Source organism: Cupressus sempervirens, chromosome 1 (genome assembly GCF_028749045.1).
Source record: "Cupressus sempervirens isolate cs-2001-9-10 chromosome 1, ASM2874904v1, whole genome shotgun sequence".
Taxonomy (NCBI): Eukaryota; Viridiplantae; Streptophyta; class Pinopsida; order Cupressales; family Cupressaceae; genus Cupressus; species Cupressus sempervirens.
The window spans coordinates 854,739,209-854,767,002 of NC_143118.1; the positions used below are offsets into that span (position 1 = coordinate 854,739,209).

The 27,794-nt window shown below is 32.5% G+C and overlaps 1 protein-coding gene across 2 annotated transcripts in view; it reads right to left on the minus strand.

Moving 5' to 3' along the window:
• Positions 1–3,460: 3,460 nt before the first annotated feature.
• The window catches only part of LOC149580530 (wall-associated receptor kinase-like 21), a 74,852-nt gene continuing 50,518 nt past the window's right edge, over positions 3,461–27,794 (minus strand). The window contains exons 2-3 of one of the 2 annotated variants that reach the window (XM_089814004.1): positions 6,139–6,216; positions 3,461–5,149 (exon numbers count right to left, since the gene is read on the minus strand). In XM_089814004.1, the coding sequence (XP_089670130.1) occupies positions 3,789–5,149; positions 6,139–6,216 (1,439 nt within the window). In that variant the 3' untranslated portion in view covers positions 3,461–3,788. The remainder of the gene's footprint in view (positions 5,150–6,138; positions 6,217–27,794) is intronic. The other variant, XM_089814014.1, reaches the window with a different exon arrangement.

Sequence of the window (27,794 nt, forward strand, 5' to 3'; positions counted from 1 at the left end):
TCTTTTCATCTTCAATTCTTCCAATATTCATGCAATTCTTGGCTATATGACAAATTTCAGTACATGTGTAACATCTTATGGTTGTATCTATTTTCCTCAGGTGATGTCTTGAACAGTCTTTGCCAATATGTTCATATTCTCCACAATAATGACATCTACACTAGGTATTATAATCCCATCCAAAGATTTCTTTAACAAGTTGTTCAACTGGATTGAATGCTTTGGATCTGCATTGGAATGCCTTGTGACCATGCTTCTTGCATTTGTGACAATTTCCTTCAAACTTTGGCTTGTCCTTGCATTCATTAGCTTTGTGACCATGCTGATTGCAGTTGTAACATTTGCCATTGAATTTGTCGTTTCCATTACTCCAACATTTGTTTGATGTATGACCTAACTTACCACAGTGATTGCATGTAGGTCTTTGATTCCTTTGGGCACCTTTTTTGGAGGTTTCACCTTCTTCATTGTATCCAAGACTGGCTTTACCTTTTTGTCTATGAAAGTTTTGCTCACTTTGTTGATTTAATTGAGTCATGTCTGCTTGAGATTTCATCATTCTCTCATTGATTTTCTTTTTAGTGATCAAGTCATTTTCCAAGCTTTCATTGATTTTTCTTTCAAATCTTAGATCACTTTGTAAGCTTGCATTGATTTGTCTTTCAGTGATTAAATTATTTCTCAAACTTTCATTCTCAAATCTTAGATTAATAATTTCTTCATTTGCATTAGATAGTTGACCTACAAGATTTTCATGCTGAAGGAATTGATTATTTCTTACCTCTAAGTCTTCACTTGCCTTGTTTCTCTATTCCAGAACTTCACATAGCCTGATTGATTGGATTTCTTGTTCTCTTTTAAGCTTCCTTACTTCTTCCTGCAAAGAACCATTCTTTTCTAGGAGTTTCTTGATTGCTTCATTAGCTTCATTTGAATTGCTAAAAAGGTCTTCAATCTTTTCTTCAATGTATTGATGATCATTCATTTGTCTTGCATGTTCCTTCCTTCTTTTTAGAGATTGAGAAAGATGCTCCTTTTCTTCTTTGAGTTGAGCCATGGCCACTTCCAGATCTAGCTTTTCATTTTCAATAGATTTGTCAAGTCTGAATATTTTCATTGTCCTTGATCTTTGCTCAAGCTGTCAAACTTTATCCTGAGAACCATAAGGCTCTGATACCAATTTTTGGAAATATTCAAGATAAGCTAGGTTACTAAGAGGGGAGGGGTGAATCAGTAACATATAAAACTTTTTCCTTAATTCATCATTTTAACCATTCATCATTCATTCATCTAATCTACTGCATAACTGAAAGAACAAACATTCATTGCACATGAACATAGAGATTCGGTGACCTAGAAACCTTTCAAATAGAAAGTAAAATTGGGGTGGGGATGATGCCCATAAAACTTTGTTACTGCAGTATGAAGTTGGTTGGTTAAGGCTTACAATGATCACTTCTGATGATCTTCCCTGTTAGGAGAACAAAGGACTACTAGGTCCACCTTGTTAGAGGATTTACAAACATACACTGAAGTATGCACTCTGTTAGGAGATTTATACAAAGACTATTAAGTCTACCCTATTAATGGATTTACAAAACTGATTCACCTGTTAGGATGAAATAGTGGATCTACTTACAAACTTGATTTGCTGATTAGATCCTTGAAGTATAGTTCACCTCTTGTGACTAATGAGTCTTTTCTGCTTCTTGTAGACCTTGCTGAAGACTCTGCTCTTCTGCTGATTCACAAAACATTACATGTCTCTCTTTATACATTCATCCATATCTCACACACACTTGCAGATGATATAATACATTACATATATACCATTCCAATATTTACAATTACAAGGTCAGCCAAAACACAAGTGAACAAAACATTACTAAGTCAGCCCAATAGTAAATAACTCGGGTTCACTTAACTGACTCAGTGACCTTCTAATACTTGGCATCCACTACATTACTCGGCATCAGTCATGCACTCGGTAGAAGTGAAGGCTCGGTCCATACTAATCACTAGATGTAGTGATGAGCTCGGTAAGCATTCAGAATCGAATAAGTGTTTGCACTAATGACAAATTTATCATAATTCCAACATTGTTATCTTCATTAAATTTTTTTTCCTTACTCATGAAATTGAATTTCATATTTTCTTTGTCTCCTTTCTTTGATTGATGTCTTATGATCTATGCTTATGATCTTCTATTCACACCTTGGTATGCTGTTTTCATGTTGTTATGACTATTGCAACTAGTAGGTAAGTCCCTAATGAACATAGTGTGTAGCATAATGTGACATACATTTTTGTTTGTGATGGTTACATTAATTTGTAGACTTTGTATTGCTCATTAGTTTTATTGAGAAAATTATTTTTGGTCATCTAATAATATGCATAAGATGAAAGAGAGTAAAATGATAATTGCTCTAATTCTCTTATATAGTCTATCTCAAGCTTACATTAATGGAAATGGTTTTTGTTTAGCTAATCTAGCTATGGGACTTTTTTTTCCCTCTTCTTTCCTATGGACATGGTAGCTGATTCCTATACATAATCGTCCACTTTGATTTTCATCAACATGCTTCATTGGTGATATATGGTTTCTACTAATTGCACTTAGATCCACTTCTTTATGAAGTTGAGTGTACCTAAATCTTAGACTCTAATAATCTTTCTGTATCCTTTACTATAGTACTTATACTCTTTTCTATCCATTCATCCCGCCTGACTAAAAGACACCTCTCACCAATAGGGATTAGTGTTGCATGCAACCCTTGTCAAAATTTCTCTCAACCTAAATACTACATAACATCTTATATGTTGGTGACTTTTCTTGATTCCTAAGAGACTTGTGCCTAAATAAAAGGTACTACCAAAGATTCATAGGAGTGGGACATGATGTATCCTCTAAGAGTTCAACCTTTATCTATCAAACATGATGTATGATAAATCCTTCAAAAATTACTAAACAAAAAAATATATAAATTTGTTATGACATAGAATGCAATACATTTGTTCTTTGTCGCTTATGATGCTTTGATAATAATCATTGAATATAATCCTTAAGTATGAATACATTTTTTTTAGAGAAGGAAGAGAAAGAAGAGCTAGACAGTAACAATGAAGAGAACCTTAAAAATTCTTCTAAATAGGATACATGTTTATTTGAAGAATTATGCATTTCTTATCTACAAAATTATCTTCTTGAACAACTTAATTCTTAATATTTTTACAATTTCTTTTCTATTTTAAAAATATATTATATTTCATTATAAACTAAACTTTAATTGAATGTTATTAGTTTTATATCACACTCATAATTTTCTAAACTAATACATATCTAACTCCAAAAACAATATTCATCAATCTTTAATACATTAATTAATTGCTAGTAAATTTTCTTACTTTACAACTAACTTCTAACTATAGACAACTATAAATGGCCCTAAAATAAATTCGAGAACCAAATGCACCCATTACATTAATCTACACAAATAAAATTACAAATTATTAATCCTTCAATCAAAAAGTACATCTCAACAACTTACATAAAAAGAAGGCGACTAACAAGAGTTCAACAGCCCAAGAAAAACCAATAGGGCTATACCCTATGTCAGATTATCTGAACGAGTTGGATTACCAGTACTTGACCATTTTTTATGGCCAGAAGTTCATATGAATTTCATCGAGTTGGCTTATCACTGGACCATGTTGTCTGGACAGAGGTTGATTGAATTAGCTAATCAATGGCCATTTTGACAGAACTGATCAAGACATTTCATCTTGACTTACTGAGTTGGATTGTCATTGGACCATCTTGTCTGGGCAGAAGTTGCAGAAGCCATTTCATTTTCACTTGAGTGAAATAGATTCTCACTGGACCATTTTGTCTGAGCAGAAGTTGATGAATGAGTGAGGTTATCATTCAGCCATTTTGGACGTAGTGAAGTTGATGAAAACATTTTACTTGAGCTCCAGTGAGTTGGGATATCACTGTACCATTTTCTCCTGACAAAAGTTGATGAACACATTTTATCTTCATTTTCAATAGATATCAAATCCCCTGCCGCCTCCTCATCTTGTGCGCATTCATCACTCTCCCTTCTAATGTCCAAAAGGTCTTGTGCCACCTCTGTCATGGTGGGCCTCGAGTCTTTTTCAGGGGCCAGGCACCGAAATGCCAACTCAATAACTCTTCTCACAAGAACCAAAACCCTAGGGCGCTGATCCACCTTCAAAAATGGGTCAATAATATCATCAGCACTACCAGACATTAGCTTAGAAAGAACCAAAGAAGCAAGAGTGATTTCCTTCTTCTCCCTTGAAAAATCCACAGCTTTCATGGCAGAAACGAGCTCAACTAAAACTACACCAAAACTATAAACATCAGATTTCTCACTCAAGTGGAACGTTTGATTGTATTCTGGATCAAGATAACCAGGGGTTCCTTGTGGAGCAGTGGAAATGTGGGTATCACCGTCAAATGGAGCTATTCTAGATAACCCAAAATCAGCAACCTTGCAGTTGAAATCAAAGTCTAGAAGAATGTTAGATGTCTTAACATCTCGGTGATAAACAGATGGGTTCAAGTTATTGTGGAGGTATGCAATGGCTTGGGCAGCGTCGGTGGCAATGGACACCCTAGTTTTCCAATCAAGACCATCTCCTCTTTTGCGTTGAAGATGTTCAAGAAGTGTACCATTTGGGACAAACTCATAGACCAAAATGGGATCTTCAATTTCTAGGCAGCAGCCCAAAAGTTGGACAAGATTGGGATGTTTAATGGTTGAAAGTAGGATTATTTCGTTGAGAAGTTGGTGCGCCCATTCCTGTGAATTGCGACTGTAATGGTGTATGCGTTTGACGGCCACATGACGACCGTCTGGAAGGACGCCTTTGTAGACGGTGCCTGAAGCGCCACGGCCGCATTCTTGGGTGATATCAAAACGTTTGGTGGCTTGGTTTAGGGTTCTGTAACTGAAAATCTCTGTGGAGAATTCCCTTGCTTGTTTGCGAATGAAGCCTGCCAGTTGGGCTCCTTGGAGCCAACGGGGCCTTCGCTCCTCCAGGGTTTTGCTTCGACGGCAGTAGATTACTAGGGCTGAGAAGATAATGCGTATTGCCACCAATGTCGCTGCACACGCTAGAACTGCCACAAAGGAGAAAACATAAAATACATTATCAGCTTTATCTTTGGCCTTCAAGATTTTTTCAATGTAAAATAGATGTTATAACAGAAATGGTATTTGTTGCAATGAGTTTTTGGATTTATTGTGTCACGTATTTGAGTTCAATTGTGTGTCATTTATTGTATTGTTGTTTGGATGGTCAATCCTTGGGAGGGGTGTAAAAAGATTCTTATCATGAGAGTGCAGTCTAAAAGGAAAATTGATTTTCTTCTATTAACAGCTGTTTCATTTTAATGATGAAGATTCAATTTTTTAAATTTTTTTTAAAAATAAAGTACATGTAATTGAATCCAAAAAAATCATTGTGAACTTTGTAAAACTAATTTTATTTTTAGATCATTGTAGATCATCTTAAGTATTTTTTATTAAAATTTATATAAGTTTAAATCATAATCTCATTCTTTTAGTATATTATAGATTATCATAAGTTTTGAAGGTTCAAATTTCAATAGACTCTTTACAAATCATTTTAAAAGTCTACTAAATAGAAAAAACATTACTTGACGGCATAGTGATGCAAGATGGGGGTACTTGGAGACACTTGTCAACGAAAGGACACAAGTGTGCATAGAAATTCAGTATTTCTAGAATATATTAGTACACAAAACTTTGGAAACAAGAATAATAAATCAACCATGCAAGAACAACAAATAGTAGAGGTAATTTCTCTTTATATCAGACTCGAAACCAATAATAAAAATGTCCATGTCCTTCCTGAAAATCTATACTGTTAGGTAGATCTGGATTGCTACAACTTTGATTGAATTTTTGTGTTATTCAAAGTATGAGCATGAAATATTTTGTAAGCTTATTTTATATAATCTCTTCTCTCTCCAAAAGAACTTTGTACATCAAAATGTTGTGAAAGATACAATAGTACAGGACCTGGAGGACTTAAGAGCAATGAATAGAAGGAATGCAATTAGAGTTCTTGAATCATATAACATACCAATTGAAAATATTAGTCTACCGTTTGGCTGCCTGTCGCATCTGTTACCATATTGTGTTATGCCATCTATCATGCACACTGGACCATAAGAAGTACAAATTTTATTAGTCAATCTTATTTGAATTTTAAAATGACTTCATTCTCTATCAGTCACTCTCAAATGATTTTGAATGGAAATGTTGCCCATGATAATTACTAATGCAGGCAAACTGCTCTTTATTAACTTTTATATGTGTTTTAGGCTGAAAATATTAATTCATAGTGATAAAATAAACAAACTAGAATTTAAACAGATTCATTAAAATAAGAAAATTAGAATTTAAACAGATCCATTAAAATAAACAAAGTAGAACTTAAATAGATCAGTTTTTTCCCTTGATAATTTGCTATATCGAAACTAGCAGCTTTTTAAGTATATTGGATTTCACAGTAGGATTAAGACTAAAAATAATTTTACATCTCAACTTGACGATATATTATTTATAAAATATATAAATTATTATTTTTATTAGAATTTTTGTCTGGTTATTATTGGTTATGCTGAACTATATATTTTAATACATGGTCTTTTTTTTTATAATGTAATTGGAATCTCAGATCACATGCACATTGAATATAATAAACAATGTTTTAAGAGATAACATTTTAATAGTGCATAAAAATTTTATTATGATACTTTTTGACAAAAACTTGTGTAGAATTCTTTTGTATCAATTTTTTTGCATTACATTCCTGTTATTTTTAGTTTTTTTTTATAACCCAACCAGGAGGCAAAACCAAAGACTTGTGGGATGACATGAGTATAAATAGCCTAAATAGATGTTTTAAGCTTGTGTTAAGTTTCATAAGCTCTTATGCACCAATTTACATTTTTAGTGAGACCCATTTGTGAGACCATTGCCATGTTTAGCATAGATAAGCCAATAAAAATTGTTCAAAAGATCCATGTTTTTGTAGGAAGGGTGGATTTCGGTCATTGGGGTTGTTTTAAATCAAAATGAATTGTTTGGTCAAGGTTTCTAATTTCTTGAAGGGAAAATGCATAAAATGTTGTAAAATTGTAAAATTATAACTTTTGCAATTTCTTAGATGTTGCTTAACAACTCCTCCCAATTGTCACTTAGCATTAAATTTTGGTTGGGGGTGTTAGTTTAGGCTTATTTAATGCCTTCAAGATAGAATCTACACATGGTGTTGATGGTTCAAAGTTTGGAGAAATAAAATTCTCAAGTTTTCCAATAAATTTTGTTGTTTTATTGCTTTGTATATGGTTGTATGAATTGGTGGAAGGAAGTAAACTAATATGGATGTGTAGATACTTAAACTAGTCTTCTATATTGTTTGATTTGAGTTGAATTAGTGAATTTTAAAGCATTTTATAAGCACTTTAGTGTCACCATGTCTAAATCCAGGTCACAACTCGCAATGTTTGATTGAAAAGATACACTTTTGTTGACTTCTTACCATATGAATTTCATGGCCATTGGGAAAATAAAATAAAATTAGGGGAAATGTATTGTAAGATTCCAAAAGCTTTATGCAAGAAAGTTCCAGGAGGTGTGAGAACTTTCGAGTGCTAACTAGACATTTCCATGTGATCAAACCATATTGGTGTTGGAATACTTAAGAATAACTAGAGGGGGGTGGGGGGCTAAATCAGTTGTCCAAGGTCGAGATGTATAAATAATTTTTTTCACATCTTAGGGAAACCATAAAACATTTATCATCATGCATGCATCCTTAAGATTATGCAATCACTTAAAAGTTGTAGGTTGCTGTCAAATCAATTTGCAGAAATGTAAACATGAAACATAATAGATTCAACAACACATTCAACATAATGATTTACATGGAAACCTAGTTTGAGAAAAAACCATCAGTAACATGATATTCTTTTTCATTCTTCTGAAGTGATACCCTAGAAAGGCCAACCCTATTAAAGGTTACAGTAAACACTATTAAGTGTGACCCTATTAAAGGATTTCAATCACCTTGCTAGGAGTGAGCACTGTTAAAGGACTATAGACCATTCATTTGGAATGTCACTTAGTTAAAGGATTTGCAAATGATTGTTAGGTCAACCTTAATCCAAAAGATTTACCCTAAATTGATACAATTATTAGAGAGTAACAATAAGGTTTGATTTGATATTTAACTTACAACTTTTTTTGTAGATTAAATATCTCTATTATAGTCCTCCATTCTACTTAGCCTTCATAGATTTCAGCTCTGATAGCTTGTTCATCATTCAAGCATTCATACCCTTAAGCCTTCTTGCTTAACATGTCAATGCAGACTCTTCTCTTAGGTCACTTGATGAAGCAATGCCCTTGACTTCTTGTATTCCTTAGGTTCTTGCACATGACAACATTTTTTTTTCAATAGCCCTCCTTATAAATAGGAAATTAAGATATTTTGTTATTCATTCCCCATTGTCCAATTTAGGGTTAGAACAGATTAGGAAGGTTCAATGAATCTATCAATTATTTCATATCTCTTCTAGAAACTTCTCCTTGAATCCTCTTTGAATTTACCTCAAAATAGTTTACCTTGAATTCTGTGCCACCAACTCATCAATCCTATCTTCTACCTAGTTCACACAATCTAAAAAACAAACTTGTCAGCTTAGGTCCATTGAATTCATGAATTTTCAAATAATGTAGCCACTTGACATTAACTTGCTTTTGATCCTCGACACATGCTACGTTGCTTAGCATCCTCTGTAGAATCACTCGACACAAACTAAAGTTTGCTAGTCTTCAACATCAACTTAACTTTACTGGGCATCCACTATTTTACTTGGGATACACTAGAATAGAATTATACTTAGGTCCAACTGATTTTCTACTCGGCTTACACTAACTTTTCTTGGCACCTAGTATCCACTTGGTCAAGCTTTGTAGACAAACTTTGTTTAACTTGTTCTTCTAAACCTTCTTAGTGTAACCAAACTTTGTAACCTTAAGTAGATTAGATCAATACATCATGTTATCACTGTCTTAGCTAATTTTTGCACTTCTTTACATAACATAACTCAACCTTTCCTCTAGGTGCTATCGTTACATCTTTTGATCAAATCATTTTCATCTATCAAATAAGTGATAGTACTTAAATCTTGTAAGAAGTTTTCTTGCCAGTGAATAGTAGGTTTGACATCAGTGACAAAATAATGATTGAAACATATTGATCATACTTGTATCAATTTATTTTCAACAATCTCCCTCTTTGGCATTGATGGAAAACCAAACTGATCAACCAAATTGACTAGGTTAAAATAGTAAGACTAACAAAATCTCAAAAATAAAGTTATTCCTTGTATTGAAATCTCACCCTCTATCAAGAACTTTCATCTTTTGAATAGGTTACAAAACTCCTTTGTGTCATCCTTATAACTCCCTTTGAATTACTTCTTATATCTCCCTTCTACAATTATCTGCCTCTTACTAGGTAGATGTTAGGATTTATCTCTCTTTGTTCAATCTCCAATCTCTTGTATTTCTCTTGATTGATAACTATCTTCCACTTTCTTGTTTTTCCCTTTGATCAGTAAATATTTCCCTCTAGGATCAATTTTATTATTTCTTGTATTTCTCCCTCTTTGAGAACAACGCCAAAGACTTGTCATCTTAACATGTAGATATAAACTTCTTCTCTTTCACCTTGCTTGTTACTGATTTGAAGTTTCATCTCTTTGATTACTTTAGGTAGCTCCTAAAGTAAGATTCATTGCATCAATTTGTAACATATTAAAATAAACTTGTTTGATGCAAGGAAATTCTTTTGTTACTTACATAGCCTTTGATAGGGGTATCACCCCTATTTTAACTCTTATATACTCATGAACATCTTTAGGTAATGCTTTTGTGAAGATATCAACAATTTGTTCTTTTGTGTTAACATATTCCATCTTCACTTCTTTATCTTGAACTAATTCTCTCAAGCAATGATACTTGATTGAAATTTTCTTAGTTTTTGTGTGCATCATGGAATTCTTGGATATATCTATAGTGCTTGTATTATCACAATAATGTATCACTGGTTCTATGATCTGTTCCTTCATACCTTTGAGTAGTTGTTTGATCCATACAATTTTTGCACAATTTACAATAGCAACAACATATTCAGCTTCAGTAGTAGATTGTGAAGTGTAGTTTTGTTTCTTGCTAGTCCATGTAACCAACCTTTTGCCTAAGAAAAATACTTCTCCACTGATGCTCTTTCTATCATCAATGTTTCTAGCCCAATCAACATCAGTATAGGATCTTAATTCAAATTTCTCATTTTTCTTATAGTATAGACTATACTCCTCTATTCCTTTTAGATATCTCATTATTATTTTTACAACCATCAGAGGATTCTCCCTAGGATTAGCAGAGAATCTTGCAACTATCTCTATCAATAATGCAATGTTAGGTCTGCTATGTACTACATATTCTAATTTTCCAATCATAGACCTATACAATGTTTGATTCACCTTAACTGAATCATCATTATTTGACAATTTGTGTCATGTCACCATAGGTGTGCTTATTGGTTTGGAATCCTCCAATCCAAAAGTTTCAATATTTCCTTGACATACTTTGACTAAGTAATGTATATACCATATCTCATCTGATATACTTGCAAATCCATAAAGAACTTGATCTCTCCAAACATAGACATCTCAAATTCTTGCTTCACTTCATTTGAAAAAACCTTACATAAAGCATCTCAACCTCCAAATATGACATCATCAAAAAAAAAATTGCATAACAAAATACCTCTTTTTTTCTCTATCTTCATGTATAGATTGTTGTTATCATTAGTCCTTTCAAACCCAATCTTCACAAGATACCTATGAAGTCTTTCATATCATGCTCTTGATGCTTGTTTCAAACCATATAGAGATTTGTATACTCTACATATCATGTTCTTATTGTTAACATCAAAAAATCCTTCTAGCTATTTTATGTAAACTTCTTCCCCTAATATGCCATTCAGAAATGTAGATTTAACATCCATTTGATTAACTTTGAAACCCTTGTGTGCAGAATAAGCAAATAGAGTTCTTACTCTTTCCATTCTAACAATAGGAAGAAAAAGTTTCTCCATAGTCAATTCCTTCTTCTTATGCATATCCTTTGTAGACTAATCTTTCCTTGTTCCTTGTGACTTTACCATTTTCATCTAGTTTGTTTCTAAATATCCACTTGGTGTTAATCACATTTTTGTCTTCTAGTCTAGGAACTAGAATCCATGTTTTATTTTTCACAATTTGTTCAATCTCTTCTTCCATTTCTTTACTCAAAACCATATCTTCCAAGGCAACTTTTTAGATTCTTTTAGGCTTAGTAAACATGTATCATTTCTCAATCTATTTATTTTCATTGGTTTAGCATCTTTATCTCCAATAATTTATGTATCAAGACGATGTTTTTTGACATATTTTGACAATCTTGGTTCAGCTCTAGTTTCTTCATTTGGTCTTTCAACTTCAGGGTCACTATGTACATCTCTATCAGGTAGCTTAGCATATTTTTCAAGTATACTAATCTTAGAATTAGAATGTGCTTCAACTTCATTTTGTAGCTTTGCATCTAAGTATAGATCGATTCCTGAATGCAACTCGACATTCATGGTATGTGACTTGGCAATCACTGAAACTTGCTATTGGTTTTTAGCTTGATTTGCAACATTTTCTTTAGCAAAAATTCCTTCATAAAATTATACAAATGATTTGTATTCTTCTAGTTCTCTCATAGGTTCATCGTCATATACTTTTGTATATTCATTAAAATTTACATATGCACTTTCCTGAACTTTGTTAGTGTTAGTATTTAAACACTTGTAAACTTTACTTCTTGTAGAGTAGCCTAGGAATATACCTTCTTCACTTTTTGCATCTAATTTATCATTCCTAAAGTATTTGAGAATATAGCATGTGCTTCCAAATATTTTAAAATATTTTACATTGGGTGATATCCATACCAAAGTTCAAAAGGTGTTGAATGTGTACATTTCTTGAATTGTACACAGTTCAAGATATAGATAGTTGTACTTACAACTTCTCTCTAGTATTTTAAAGCAACATTTTTCTCCAATATGGGTGTTCTGGCACAGTCCATTACAGATCAATTCCTTTCTTTAGCAATTGCAATTTTTGGAGGGATTCTAGGGGCTAATGTTTATCTTTTGATTTCTCTATCATTAAAAAACATCTCAAACTCATTTGATGTGAATTCTCCTCCTCTGTCAGATCTCAAACATTTCAAAATTTTACCTATTTCCTTCTTAACTCTTGCTCAGTACCATTTAAACATTTGGAAAGCACCATATTTTTGCTTCAAGAATATAATTATCATCATTCTCGAATAATCATTAACAAACAACATAATGTACTTATCTCCTTTGTAGCTTTGCACTTCAATTGGTCTAGATAAGTCAGTATGAACAATCTCTAGTATTTCTTTGAGGTATGAATTTTACTCTTGAAACTTGACTTTGTCATTTTTCCTAACTCACATTTTTTGCACATATATTATGACGCTTCTTCAACTTAGGAAAACCTCTAACGTTTCTCATGTTACTGATACTAACCAAGTTATCAAAATTAACATGATATAATCTCTTGTGCCATAGCCACACATCATCAAATTTTACAACTAGACAAGTAGCATCCTCTATGTCAAGGTAGAATAGATTACTCCTAATCTAATCACCCTTTCCAATAAGTTTTCCATTTGTGTAATATATCTTAGCAATCCTATTTTCAAACTCAACCTTACATTATGAATTATTTGGTTGTGACACACTCAAGAGATTATAGTTAAGTCCTTCAACATCGTAAGCATTCTCATATAAAATCTTATCTGTGAGTTTGATAGAACCTTTTCTTTTTATCAAACATGCTGTATCATTACCAAATCTTACACTATTTCCATAATAACAATTCAAGGTATTGAACTTAATTTTTTCTCTAGTCATGTGATGTGAACACCCATTGTCAATGATCCATCTGTCATTCTTGTTCATACAAGTCACAAGTGTAGTTGCCTCATCTTCATTAGATTCATCTTTCATTGCAACATACACCACTTCATCATCATGTTCATCATATTCATCTTTTGTTTACTCTTCAAAAATGTAGCTTGACTTTTTGTCTTTGTCTTTGTAGTCATTTCTATCTTCATCTCTTCTACTTTTGTACTTGTCACCACTTGTGTAGTTCTTCTATTCTGGACATCTAGCAACAATATGACCAACCTCATTGAAATTGAAACAAATGATAGGTAATTTACCATTGAACCTACCTTTACCTCTATGGAATCTTTATACCAGTAGTGCTTCAAGTTGTTATAAATCCTTCTCATCTATATTACTATCACTAGACACATACTTTATATTTATCTTATTCTTCTTATCATTAGGCTCCTTCAATGGCACCTTAGCTTTAAAAACATATTTAATATTCTCAAGCTTGTAATTATCAAATTTAGATCTAGCTCAAAGGCAGTGAGCCTACTTGGTACCTTCAAGTGATATATTATTCCCTAGTATATATCTTAGTTCTTAAATTGAAGAAAGTATAATAGCATATATAGGTAGTATGGTTCTTAAAAGTTTTCCTAATACATTATCATCATGTATTTTTCTAGTAGCTCCTCTTATTGCATTAACAACTTCTTTTATCCTTGCAACATATTGAGCAATATTTTTGCCTTCTTCCATTCTCATATCATCAAACTTACCTCTAAGACTTTCAACTTTGGCTCTTAGAAAATTAGTGTCTCCTCCATAGATGGTGGTTAAGGCATCCCAAATTTTCTTTGCACTATCAAAACCTTTAATATCATCAAATTTGGCATACCTTAGGGCAAAAGAAATCTCAAACATTGCCTAGTTATGGTCTTTCTTCTTTTTCATATCCTCGACAATTGGAGCTCCAATAAGATCAACATGCTCATAAGTAATGGTAGATTGTGCATGATCTCCAAGTCCTCCAAGGTGTAGCTTCATCAAAGTTTCCCATGTAAGAAATTTGTCTCTATTAAGCTTGGATACTTCTCTTTTTGACATCTTGATCTTTGTGCTTCTAGTACCTTCAAACTAGTCCTCTTAAGAAGATGGCTTTGATACCAATTGTTGGAATATTTTAGAATAACTGAGAGGGGGGAAGGGGTGAATTAGTTATCTAAGGTCTAGATGTATAAATAAAACTTTTATCATCATACATGCATCCATAAGATTATGCAATTACTTAAAACTTGTAGATTGTTGTCAAATCAATTTGCAAAAATATAAACATGAAACATAACAGATTTAGCAACACATTTGACACAATGATTTACATGGAAACCATATTTGGGAAAAACCACTATTAACATGCTACTCTTTTTCACTTTTCTAAAGTCATGCCTTCTGAAAGGCCAACCCTACTAAAGGTTACAATACACACTTTTAAATGTGACCCTATTAAAGGATTTCAATCACCCTATTAGGAGTGAGCCTTGTTAGAGGTGTCACCTAGTCAAAGGATTTACAAATGATTGTTAGGTCACCCTTAATCCAAAGGACATACCCTAAATTGATGCAATTGTTAGAGAGTAATAGTAAGGTTGGATTTGATAACAACTTATAACTTCATTTGTAGATTACAAATCTCTATTTTAGTCCTCCATTTTTCTTGGCCTTCACACATTCCAGCTCTGATAGCTTGTTCACTCTTCAAACGTTAATACCCTTAAGCCTTCTTTCTTAACATGTGAATACAAACTCTTCTCTTAGGTCACTTGATGAAGCAATGCCCTTTATTTCTTGTCTTCATGTGGTTCTTGCACATGACAACCTTTGCTTCTAACCAACCATCACTATAAATAGAAAATTTAGATCTTTTGTCATTCATTCTCCATCATTCACTTTAGGTTTAGGAAAAATTAGGTAGGATTCAATAAATCTACCCCTTATTTCATATCTCTTCTAGAAATTTCTTCTTGAATTCGCTCTGAATTTTCTTCAAAATAGTTTATGTTGAATTATATGCCACTAGCTCATCAATCTTATCTTCCACCTACTTCACATAATCCAAGAAAACAAACTTGTCGACTCAGGTCCATCGAATTCATGATTTTTCAAGTAATGCAACCACTCGACATTAACTTTCTTCTAATTCTTAGGACACATTGCATTGCTTGGCATCCACTATAGAATCACTTGGCATTAAAGAAAGTTTACTAGTGCTCAGCATCAACTTAACTTTACTCGACAGCCACTATTTTACTTCTTATGTAAACTAGAATAGACTTTTACTTGGGTCCAACTGATTTTCTACTCGGCTTGCACTAACTTTTCTCAATACCTTCTATCCACTTGGTCAAGCTTTATAGACAAACTTTGTTTAACTTGTTCTTCTAAACTTTCATAGTGTAACTAGCTTTTGTAACCTTAAGTAGATTATCAATACATCATGTTATCATTGTCTTATCTAATTCTTGTACTCCTTTACATAACATAACTCAACATTTCCTCTAGGTACTATTGTTACATCTTTTGATCAAATCCTCTTCATCAATCAAATAAGTGATAGTACTTAAATCTTGTAAGCAATTGCCTTACTAAAAAATAGCAGGTTTGACATTAGTGACAAAATAATTATTGAAACATATTGATCATACTTGTATCAATATATTTTCAATTATTTCCTTCTTTCAATAGTTAGATAGAAAATGAGTTTGGATCTATAGCTTCCAGGGGTGGATTAGTGCATTATAATGGTGGCATTAAAGTTTTTGGGGATGAATAGACACACTAAAACCTTTGTTAGTCTATGAACAATATATTTCTAAGTTCGTGCTTTTTAAGTTATCCTAATTAGCCCTATTAGGTATGGTTTTTCTACTAGAACTAAGCCTATCATTTGCTGGAGTTAGGAACTAAAATTGTAGTATTTTGTGAAGTATCAAAAACATTGTCAAAACCTCTAATTTTCTTTAGGAATTTGGAGACTTGAGGTGGAGAAACCTCAATGGTAGGGCTAATAGAGAACCAAGCCTTTTAAGCCATTACCACTTCTTAAATAGCATTAGGCCATCTAAGTAGGTCCAAAAAGAAATGGTTTATTTTTAAATGGGCAATATGGGTATGTTGGACATGCCTAATCCATCCCCCTTGTTGTAGATTCATTTCATGCATCTCTTAAAGTTGTGAACCAATTTAAGACAAGTACCAACTAAGGGCATGAATTTGATGTGAGAAGTTGTATACCAAATATATCATTGATGAAGTTAATTGATGATGTATTGGAAAAAAGTTGAATGAGGGTCTAGGATCTAAGTAGTTGTCTACATGAGAAGTTAAGTTGGGATAGTTTTTTGGTAGTGGTGTAAAAAAAATTTTTTTCCCTATTGGATCTACATCATTGAGCACATGATTATTAATTTGAAACCACCAAACAACCTCTATTAACTTATTAAGTCATCTTTACTTGGAAATTCTAAGCTATTGGAAGAAATCAAATAGGAAATCTACTAGGACTAGGAGCTTTACCCTTTTAAAGTCTAAATATAAATACATGTGATTCTTCAATATTAATGAATTTTGTTAACATTTAACTCATTTAGACTAAGAAAATTGAAGGAATACAATTTAAAAAATATCTTTTTTTAGTCCTAGAGGCAAGTCCATTAACAAAACAAGGGGAAGAAATGAAATGATTAGCCTCCTAATTCATCACTTCGAATGATGTGAACTTCTCATATTGAGAAGAGATGATAGAGGAAATAGCATCACACAATATTTATCCTTAACATGGTTTTGCAAGAAAGAAGTGCCTTGATTACCCTTTTGTGGTCTTGAGGAACTATTTATAAATTTGATTTTGAAAAATATCTTTGCAAAGAAGCCATTCATGGAGTTATGTTGATAAGGAAATATCTAGTGTAAATGATCCAGGGTCATACCATATTCCCTAATAAGAAAATTAATATAATTCCTATTATCTTAAACATATTTTAGTTTCCAAAAAGATCCCAAATCTAAATAAGTTCCATGCTTAAGCTGGAATGTTATAAATTGAATCCTATTTGAATAATAGTACATAGAGGTGCCAAAAAAATATTTATTCATAATCCATTTGTGAGGCATTCCATCATATCAAGTTTGATCCCAAAGCCACTTTAATCTAGACTGAAAAGGTTTTTTTCCCTATCTTTTGAAAACAAAAAAGTGAGTTTTATAGATTGATAATTAGAGCCATGCCAACATCAAATTTTAGAAGTTGTTATCAATATTTATCCAATTGAATATGAAGAGACCAAATTATGCACAATAATTTAGATATTTATCCCAATTCATATCATTTTCTTCATATGAATAAGATTCTACTAGGATGACCATCTGCAAGATTAGGAAAACATATATTATCTTGAAAAAAGGTATAAGTTTGATCTAGCTAAGTAACAACCCCAATCTTATCTTCAAAAGAGGAATACAATTAAAGTTCCAAACCAATATTCAAATAATGGATATGAAACCACAACCAAAATTTACCTTCAAATCTATTGGATAATAATTATTAGGAAGAAGAATGAACATACTAGAAGTAACTAATGTGTCAAAGTATCATTACAAACATTCAGCTATAGATGGTCAATTCCTTTGGGCCCGGTGGTCAAGCACCACACCATCTACCTTCACCTTCTCTTATGCAATTAAGTGGAAGGGCTTGGGGAAAAAGGAGAGAGAAACTATGGCCCTTTGTTTGGCGGGCCTAGATATGGATAGGGGGCCTCCCTAAATCAAGTCCACCCTAGCTTGTTTATAGAAGAGTAGGGGAGTCAATAGCTATATATACACAGGGGCTTCCCAAACTATTATGGTGGATGGAGCCCTAGCTAGATGAGGATGAAACTGGATGATCCTTATAGAGGAATATGTTGATAAGGACTCCAAACAAGATACTCCTCTTCTAGATCTTTTAGCTTCAGTATGCTAACATTGACTACCTTCTCATTTAGTACAAGAATCATGTCTTAGCCAAAACATTAGTTTCCAAATAGACCATCATAACAAGCTTATTAATTATAAAAATATTTTGAATATATTTCTAATGAGGGTATTTTTCGAAACCCATGGATTCCATGAAATGATTACCATTTACGAGACATAGTGAAATGGAAGTCTAAACAATGAACAAACCCCAATTTTGTCAAATTTGCACCTATCAACTTCACTTTCTCTTGAGTATTTTTTCTACCAAGGTAGCTTTCTCCAAAGTGACCTTGTGGAAGTTCTTCTATTGAAGGTAAAGAAGTGAAGACCATTTGAAGTTCTTATTTCTATTATCAATCACAATGACATCTAGCATGATATAATCAAAACCACTTTTAGTTATAATTATTGAATTTGAGATAATAGTATCTAAAGGAACACCTAAATCATCCAAAGGTCAATCCTTAAAGGGGGATGGAAGAATATGTTAATTAATTCATGGAAGATTATGTGCACGAGAAAAAATTGGAACATCACAGGAGGGCTTAGGACCATCATTAGAAAGGGAAAAAGTTGGGACAATTTTATTTTTTCCAAGAATAATTCAAGGTCATCAAACCTATTGGTAAAAGATCCTTTAGAGAAGCCTTTTTTCAAAGGTCAAAAACTAATCTTTCTTTATTCTAAAGTTTGATTGAAATGAACTCAATAGGTCTTTTGTGCCCAAAAAACATTATTTCCCTTTGTTTCACATTATATTTGATTTTAAGGACATATGAGAAGGGAGAGGAGCATCAAAATCTTCTTTAGTCAATTTTTCTAAAGTTGACCACAACCATAGTAAATATGTCAGCCAAAAAAATAGTTTCATAATCCAAATGTTGAATGCATTTCATATCACCTAATCTGGTCTCAATAGACTATGGAAAAGAATGATTACGATCATTCTCAACATAAATGTGGGAATGTACCTCCAATTCTATCATTTGGTGAGAGGGATTAGAAGGCTTGAAAAGGAAAGGAAAACTAGATAGTAGAATGTTATATTGAGAAAATTACATTGGAATATATAGATAACATACCCGAACAATCCTACAAGGAGGCTCTTTATTAGGATCAAACCTCAAATGACAAGATTTAATAAAAATTCCAAATTGATTATGGAAGTGTGGTACACCCTCAATATCCCTATCATGATTAGTCATGTGTAAAAAGTCGAAAAATCAATTTCTTCAAGAATCATTTCCATAATGCCCTCTAGCCATTGAGTAAAATGTCTCCAATTCTATAAAAGAGGTAGATAAGCTTATATTCTCATGAGATTTCCTATCAAAAACATGTTGATAATATACACATTATTTTATTTTATTTTAAATCAATATTTTCATCCTCTTTTTACACAATAGTTGGAATAACACAAAATTAATGGTCTTTGGGCTAATTACATCAATATAAAGAAGTGGAGATATCATGGCATCACAAAAAGGTAACTTTTATAACAATTTGATCCTTATTGTTATCTGTAAATATCTTATGCTTAATCATTACAAGCATGTGTCACAGTTGTTGAAAACTAATGTTTATCTAGAATTGTTTCACCATCAAAACTTCTAATTTGCATAACTACACTTCGCTTTTGTTATATGTGTGAAGCAAATGAAGTTGTCTAGCATTCATGTTATGCCCTTCACTACTTTAGAGGATACATGTTAACACCCTTGTTAAATAGAGACACTTTGTGTTAACCTCATGAGTAAGAGTTTCTTGTGAGTAGTTGAAACCTTTAATGCAACATTTCAGTTAGTAAAGTTTCTAGATCTTTGTGCCTAGTTTGTTATTTCAAATTGGTTTTTGGAACCTTGTTTCACTTAGTCTTGTATTTTATACATTTTATGTATCTAAATTGTAAATGAGGAATGCAATTAGATCTAATATGTTGAATCCCTAGAGTGTTGTTGGTGACTAATTAATAAAATTTAACCATTTTTCATGAAGTGGGTTTTGTGCATTCTATAGTTTCTTCTTGTTTGTTTATTGTTGTTGTTGAATGTTCATGTTATGTACTATTTCTATTTTTATCAATTATTTTCTCTTCTATTTTCCTAAAAACTTATATTAGAGTTGTTATTTTTCTTAATACAATTTCTATTAGAGCTACTATTTTTCTTCACAACTGGTATTAGAGCTAAAGGTTTAGAGATCTTGAAAAGCCAAAGGTTTCTAGATATAGGAAATTTGTTACATACAAAAATATGGAGATTATAAGGTTGTATTTGAATGAAGAAGATTTAATGTTTTAGGTGAACAATTCATGTTTGTGTCTCTATCCTACAAAGACAAAAGGAGAAATTTTCATTTTTGTGTCTTGCAAAGACAGAGGGATGACCAATTGTATTCAATCTTCAAAGGTAGAGAAAGAAAGAGTGAATGTTCCTAAATAGAAGTTTAAGTATAGGTATGTTATAAATATGGCTAGGTAAGGTAATTTATGGTTGTCATTTATGGCAACATATATTTTAGGATGTAAGGACAATATATACTGTTGAAGGTCCCATAGTCAGAGATAGAAAATTGTATAAGTGTTAGATAGTTTTATAGACAATGCAAAGATTATTTTTGGTTTAGTGAATGGTATAGAGATATTTTGCACGTTTAAAGGGAAGGGAAGGTATATCAGAGTATTTTTATGACATACCTAAGTTTGCAAGTTATTATGAATAGAATTACAGGCTAAACACTACTAAAACTAGTATGCACAACATAATAGAGTACATCAAGAAAATAGGCATAAAATGTTTAAGAATTATTTTGGTCACAAAATAATTATTTAAATTTTTAGGGATGACATTCTAGATGTTTACCCTAAGTTAGTATAACATGTATTTGTATTAAGCCAACTTTACAAGAGTTTTGCGAAAAGAAATGGTATAAGTAAAGAGTTACTTTATGCAAAGTAAGTTGATGTGTGTGCTATTTGATAGATCTGAATATCATAAAGTTTATGATGTGTGTGTGTGTGTGTGTGTGTGTGTGTGTGTGTGTGTGTGTGTGTGTGTGTGTGTGTGTGTGTGTGTGTGTGTGTGTGTGTGTGTGTGTGTGTGTGTGTGTGTGTGTGTGTGTGTGTGTGTGTTTGTGTGTGTGTGTGTGTGTGTGTGCACGCGTGTGTGCATGTGTGTGTGCGTGCGTGCGTGCGTGCATGTGTGTGAAGTATCTTTATGACATGCAAAGTTATCTAAGAGATTTGTGATACAAATTCTATTGTCAGATCAAACTATGTGAAGTACAACAATCAACAATTAAGAGGTTTAGTATCTATCTCTTTTATATAAAGGAAATATATTGTATAATTTCATTTTAGGAAAGTGGGCTCCTCTTGCATATAGTTGTGATTTTGATCTAGGTGCATCCTAGGTTGCCTTGCAATCCTGCATCTTTTTCTTTATTCTAGTAGTCTAACTATGTTCCAGCTATGTTGTATGAGCTCTCTAGTGTTAGTTGAGCCATTTTTGTGTAACCAAGCCTGAAGTGTCAAAAAATTTATTTTGTGTTAACCGAGTTCTACCATCTCAATCGAGTCACTTTAGTGTCAACCTAGATCTTTAGTGTTGATCGATATTTTTAGTATTAGCTGAGTTGTTATGTGCTAACCAAGTGATTCTTCATGCACCAAATGAACTTTTTGTTGTTGATACTCAGGTCCTTCTTTGACTGAGTTGTTTTTGTTTTTTGATTCTTATTTGGATCCAACTCTTGTATTTAACTTGGATCCTAAATTTAATGATAGGATCTTGTCTAGGGATGAGTTTTGATCATTTAGAAGTTGAACTTTCTATTTTGTAATGTCCTAGAATCTTTTGTAAGCCATTTTGGCAAATAGAGGTATTTGGTTTAGTTTAGATAGAACTGAGAGGACTAGAGAGTCACCAAAGAAGTTTTGAGTTTGAAGTTGAATTTAGATCTTGTAGTTATATTTTGTATCTAGCTTTAACCCAAAAAGCCTTACAACCAGGCATGTATGCTAATAATTTGATGAATCAACAAAAGTGTTTGTTAGATCTCTCTACTTGGTGTTGTACTTTGGGTGTGTTGCTTCTTTTATATTTCCTTAGCAAGGCGGTTTGGATAGTTGGGTGTGCCTCTGGCCCTAGATATTCATATCCCTCCTTGTACTAGGTGGTATCAAAGCTTGAGGTTATCCTTGTGGAGATTGGATTGTGTGGAACCTCAATTGAACTTGGTTGTAAGGTGGTAGATTTGATGATTTGACATATAACTTGCAGAGGGTTACAATCTTGCAAGAAACTAATTATCAAGATGGTTTGAGGTAGAGGAAATGTTGATAATACCATATTGGATACATTAAGAAAAATTGTAGCCAAATTAGATGTTGTGGAGACAACCCAGAGTAGAGGATCACATCTGATGATGTGAGTGATGATGATGAAATAACACAAAACCCTAATCTAGAATCTAAAGAAGATCAAGATGAGGGAAGACTGTTGAGAGAATTATCTAGGGCACATTTAAATCCTACTATAGAAGTTGTTCCTTATGATGAAAAATTAGACACCAATTTTGTATTGGATTGGATCTTTGATATGGAGAAGTTCTTTGAGTTTGAAAATACTTCTGATAATAGGAACATGAAAGTTGTAGTTACTAGGTTGAATGGCCATGCCTCATTATGGTGGGAGTATTCATAAATTGATAGACAAAGGAGAGGAAAGGAGAAGATTAGGACTTGGCTAAAACTCATGAACAAAGTGAAGAAGAAATTTCTTCCTATTGATTATTAAGTTAGTTTTTTGAGACAGATGTGAAATTAGAGACAAAGGGACATGGCTATGAACAAGTATACTAAGGAATTCTATAGATTGGATGTTGGATCTAGACATGTGAATGATGATGTTGAGAAATTTGCAAGGTATCTAAATCGATTGAGATCTCGAATTCAAGATAAAATAAGTTTTTAGAAATTGGAAAATGTGGAAGAAGCATATCAATATGCCTTGAAAGCTATGGAGATCTTGACAAAGAAGCATGAGCAAAGACAAAGACTAGGTAGAGGTGGTAGATTCTAGAGAGACAGAGGTAGATCTTATGGAGAAGGTGGTAGATCTAACAATTTTATGTAATATAAGGGAAAAACCAAATGGAAGAGTGATGAAAAAGGAAAGATTGAATTGAAAGGTGGTAATTCTTACGAAGGAGGTACTATTTCTTACCTTGGAAGAGGTAATTCTTATTCTAGAGTTAGTTTTTGTGGTAATTGTTTTAGATTTGAAAAACAAGTGCATAGATCCTTTGAGAATGAACAAGGTAATAGGAATGTTGTGATTCAAGGAGACATTGAGGGTTTGATGTACCAAGTTGACCTGAGGCTAGAGAAAATGTGATGGTGAGAAGAACTTTGTGTAATAAGGGAGTTCATGAAGAACTTGTCCTAAGGAGAAGTCTTTTCAAGACCAGATGTAAGATGGATGTAAAATGTTACAAAGTGATCATTGATAGTGGAAGTTCAAAAAATTTGGTATCAAAAGAGCTCATTACAAAGTTGTAGTTGTAGAGGCTAAAGCATCTTAAACCCTATCAGGTTTCATGGATCAAAGATGAACATAAAATATTGGTAAGTGAACAATGTATTATGATGTTCAAGATTGGACATTGCTTTGATGAAGTTCTGTGTGATATTATTTGTATGGATTGTTATCATATTTTTTTGGGTAGACCTTGGTAATATGATGGATATGTTGTACATGATGGAAGATTGAATCAATATACCATTTGAGTGAATGGGAGAAAACAAATATTGTTGCCTTTGATTGAAATTCTAGATGAAGTTAATTGTACTACTACAAGAATTTGCATGGTTAATGGGAAGCAATTTGAAAAGGAAGTGAAGAAGAATCAAGTATCTTTTTCCATAATTCCTAGGAGACCAAGTTATGCTAGTCATAACTAAGTGATAGACAATGAAAATCGAGTGGAAGACCATAGTGGTAACAAAGTGACTGTAGAAGCTAGTAGTATTGATCAAGCACCAAAAGAAATTATAAGTTTGTTGAATGAGTATAAATATATTGTTGCAAAAGATATGCTTGATGATTTGCTACCACTAATATATGCACCTAATCCCTGGAGCTAGTTTGCTGAATAAAGCACCATATAGATTGATACCCATAGAGAATGACCAACTTAACAGACAAGTACAAGTTGTTGTAGAAGGGTTTAATCAAAGAAATTTTGAGTTCATAGAATGGAGAATGGAGAATGTGTTTTGATTCTAGAGCTATTAATAAGATCACACTAAAATTTAGGATTCCTATACGTGACTATAGAAGCTACCAGTATTGATCAAGCACCAAAAGAAATTGTAAGTTTGTTGAATGAGTATAAAGATATTGTTGCAAAAGATATGCTTGATGATTTGCTACCACTAATATATGGACCTAATCCTTGGAGCTAGTTTGCTGAATAAAGCACCATATAGATTGATACCCATAGAGAATGACCAACTTAACAGACAAGTACAAGTTGTTGTAGAAAGGTTTAATCAAAGAAATTTTGAGTCCATAGAATGGAGAATGGAGAATGTGTTTTGATTCTAGAGCTATTAATAAGATCACACTAAAATGGGTGACATAATGGATTATTTGAGTAAAATATTTTAACAAGATTGATTTAAATAGTGGTTATCATCATATCAGAATTAGAGAAGGTGATGAATGAAAGACTGCTTTCAAGATAAAATATGGTTTGTATGAATAGATGGTTATGCCTTTTGGTTCAACTAATGCACCTAGTACTTTCATGAAGTTGATGAATGCAGTTCTCAAGAGACATTTGGGTAAGTTTGTGATTGTTTATTTGGATGATATTCTGATATTTAGTAAGACTAAGGCAAAACATCTTGAGTATATTAGACAAGTATTGTAGAGATTGAAAGAGAAGAAGTTGATGATTAACTTGAAAAAGTTTTCTATTATGCAAGAAAAGATTGTGTATTTGGGATCTATGATTTCGTCTGATCATTTGATAATGGATCCCAGAAAGGTTAAAGTAATTTTGGAATGGCCTACATTTGAGAATGTGGTTGAGGTAAGACCATTTCATGGTTTGGCTAGTTTCTACAAGAAGTTTATAAAGAATTCAATCTTGTTTGTAATGATATGACTGAGATAATGAGAGGAGATAAAAAGGATTTCAAGAGGACATATGGAGCTGATAAGAGTTTTGAAACTTTAAAACAAAAGGTTGTTGAATTACTTGTATTGGCTTTTCCTAATTTCAATAAGGTATTTAAATTGAATGTGATGCAAGTGGAAGTGCAATAGGATCTGTATTGAGTCAAGAAAGTAATCTTATTGCTTTCTTTAGTGAAAATTTGAATGATGTGAAAGGAAGTATGTTTTGTATGATCAAGAGTTTTATGCTATTGTTCAAGCCTTGAAGAAGTGGAGACATTGTTTGATTCCTAATGAGTTTGTGTTTGTTGGTGTAAATAATTATTCACTATTTACACTTACTTAAGTTTACTTAGGTTAATTCATATTTTTATTATTTATTTATTAGCCACCTAGGAGTATGCGTACTCTTGTGATTTGTCATGTTGACAACATAGGAGTTCACACCTCTTTTATGCACATGGTGTCTACAACATAGGAGTTAGCACACTAATTAAGCACATGGTGTCTACAACCTTGTCATTCTTATCGACACATCTACAATGATGGATAAGGCATGTGCTTAGTTTTCATGATGCTTATCTTATATCCTAGTTCTTTCTAGAGACATTCTCGGTGCTTTCTAAGAGACCTTTATATACATACACTCCTAGTGTGTTTGACATCATATATAGAACAATGTATTAGGACATACTCTGATTATTTGATCATATCCATTTTTTGGTCTACAATTGTGCTTGTGTTTGAGTTCTTAGTTCCTAGATGAATTTTATCCTTAGGAAAATTTTTATAATGTTGTATACTAATCATAAATATTTATAGTAATTGGGAAGTCAACATAAATTGAATCAGAGACATGAAATAGGTTGAATACTTGCGTAGTTTCATAGTTGTGATTAAGAAATAAAGTGGAGTCACTAATTGAGTTGTTGATGCATTATGCAAAAGACATTCTTTATTCACCAAGATGAAGGTTGAAGTTCTTGGTTTTGATGAAATGAAAGAGTTGTATGATACTGACCCTAATTTTTCTGAGGCATGGAGAGAGTACAAAGCCCCAAATCAATTAGATCACATGAGTGAGTATGATGAGTATTTCATTCAAGAAGATATGTTGTTCAAAGGAATCCAGTTATGTATACCCATAAGTTCTATCAGAGTTAATTTGATTAAGGAGAAGCATTGTAGTGGATTGGTTGGACATTTTGGAATTGATAAGACATTGAGTTTGTTGGAGGATAAGTATTATTGGCCATAGATGTGTAAGGATGTTTAGAAGTTTGTAAGGAGTTGTGGAGTTTGTCAAGTTGCAAAATGAGTAAGTCAGAATACTAGATTGTATATGCCTATTTTTGTTCCTAAGAAGCCTTGGAGTGACATCAATATGGATTTTGTTCTTGGATTACCTAATATAGCAAAAGGATATGATTCCATATTTATTTTTGTGGATGGATTTTCTAAGATAGCACATTTCATACAGGTAAGAAGACATCAAATGCTAAGCATGTTGTTGAAATTTTATTCAACGAGATTGTTAGATTGAATGGATTAATAAGAAGTATTATTCTAATAGAGATTGTAATGTTTTTTGTTATTTTTGGAGGACTTTGTGGAAGAATATGGGTACTAAATTGAGATTTAGTTCTACATTCCATCCATAGACAAGTGGATAGATTGAGGTTGTGAATAGAAGCTAGGGTAATTTGTTGAGATGCTTAGTTGAAGACAAACCAAATAATTGAGAGCTGGTATTGGCACAAGCTAAGTTTGCATGTAATAATTTTGTGAATAGGAGTACAAGGAAAACACCTTTTGAGACTATTACTAGAATGCAGCCAAGAGGGATATCAGATTTGAGGGATGTTGTTGGTGAGAGAATAGAAGTGTTGTAGAAGAAGAATTTCTTAGTTTTATGAAGTCTTTGCATGAGGAAGTGAAGTTTAGGTTAGAACAAATTAATTGGAAGCATAAAGAGAATGCTTATAAGTCTAAAAGACATCACATTTTTGAAGTTGGTGATGAGGTGATGGTTCATTTGAAGAAAGGTAGATTTCTTACTAGAACATGTATTAAGTTGAAGATGAAGAAGTTTGGACCTTGTAAAATAGTTCTAATTTGTATAAGTATCATGAGTCTGATGATGAAGTTATTGGGTATGTGCAAGATCATGGTCAACTAAACTATACCCTTCAGTGGTAATGAAAAATCAGAAAACCAGAGTTATGTCAACTTGGCATACAATTTTTAACTTGTCATGAAATTTCTATCAAAAAATTTAAAGAAAAAAATCTATACAAAATTGAATTTGGTTTCTAAACTACTAGGCATTATCTATAAAACAAAATGATTGCTCAAAATTTTTAATTTTAATGCAATAGCACAAAATGTTCAGGACAAAAATTACAAGTAGATGTATGTTTGACCACCTTAATCAAAATCAAATGATAATTTATTTTTTAATAATATTCTATATATAATAGGTAGACTCATGCATAGATGTGTGCATAT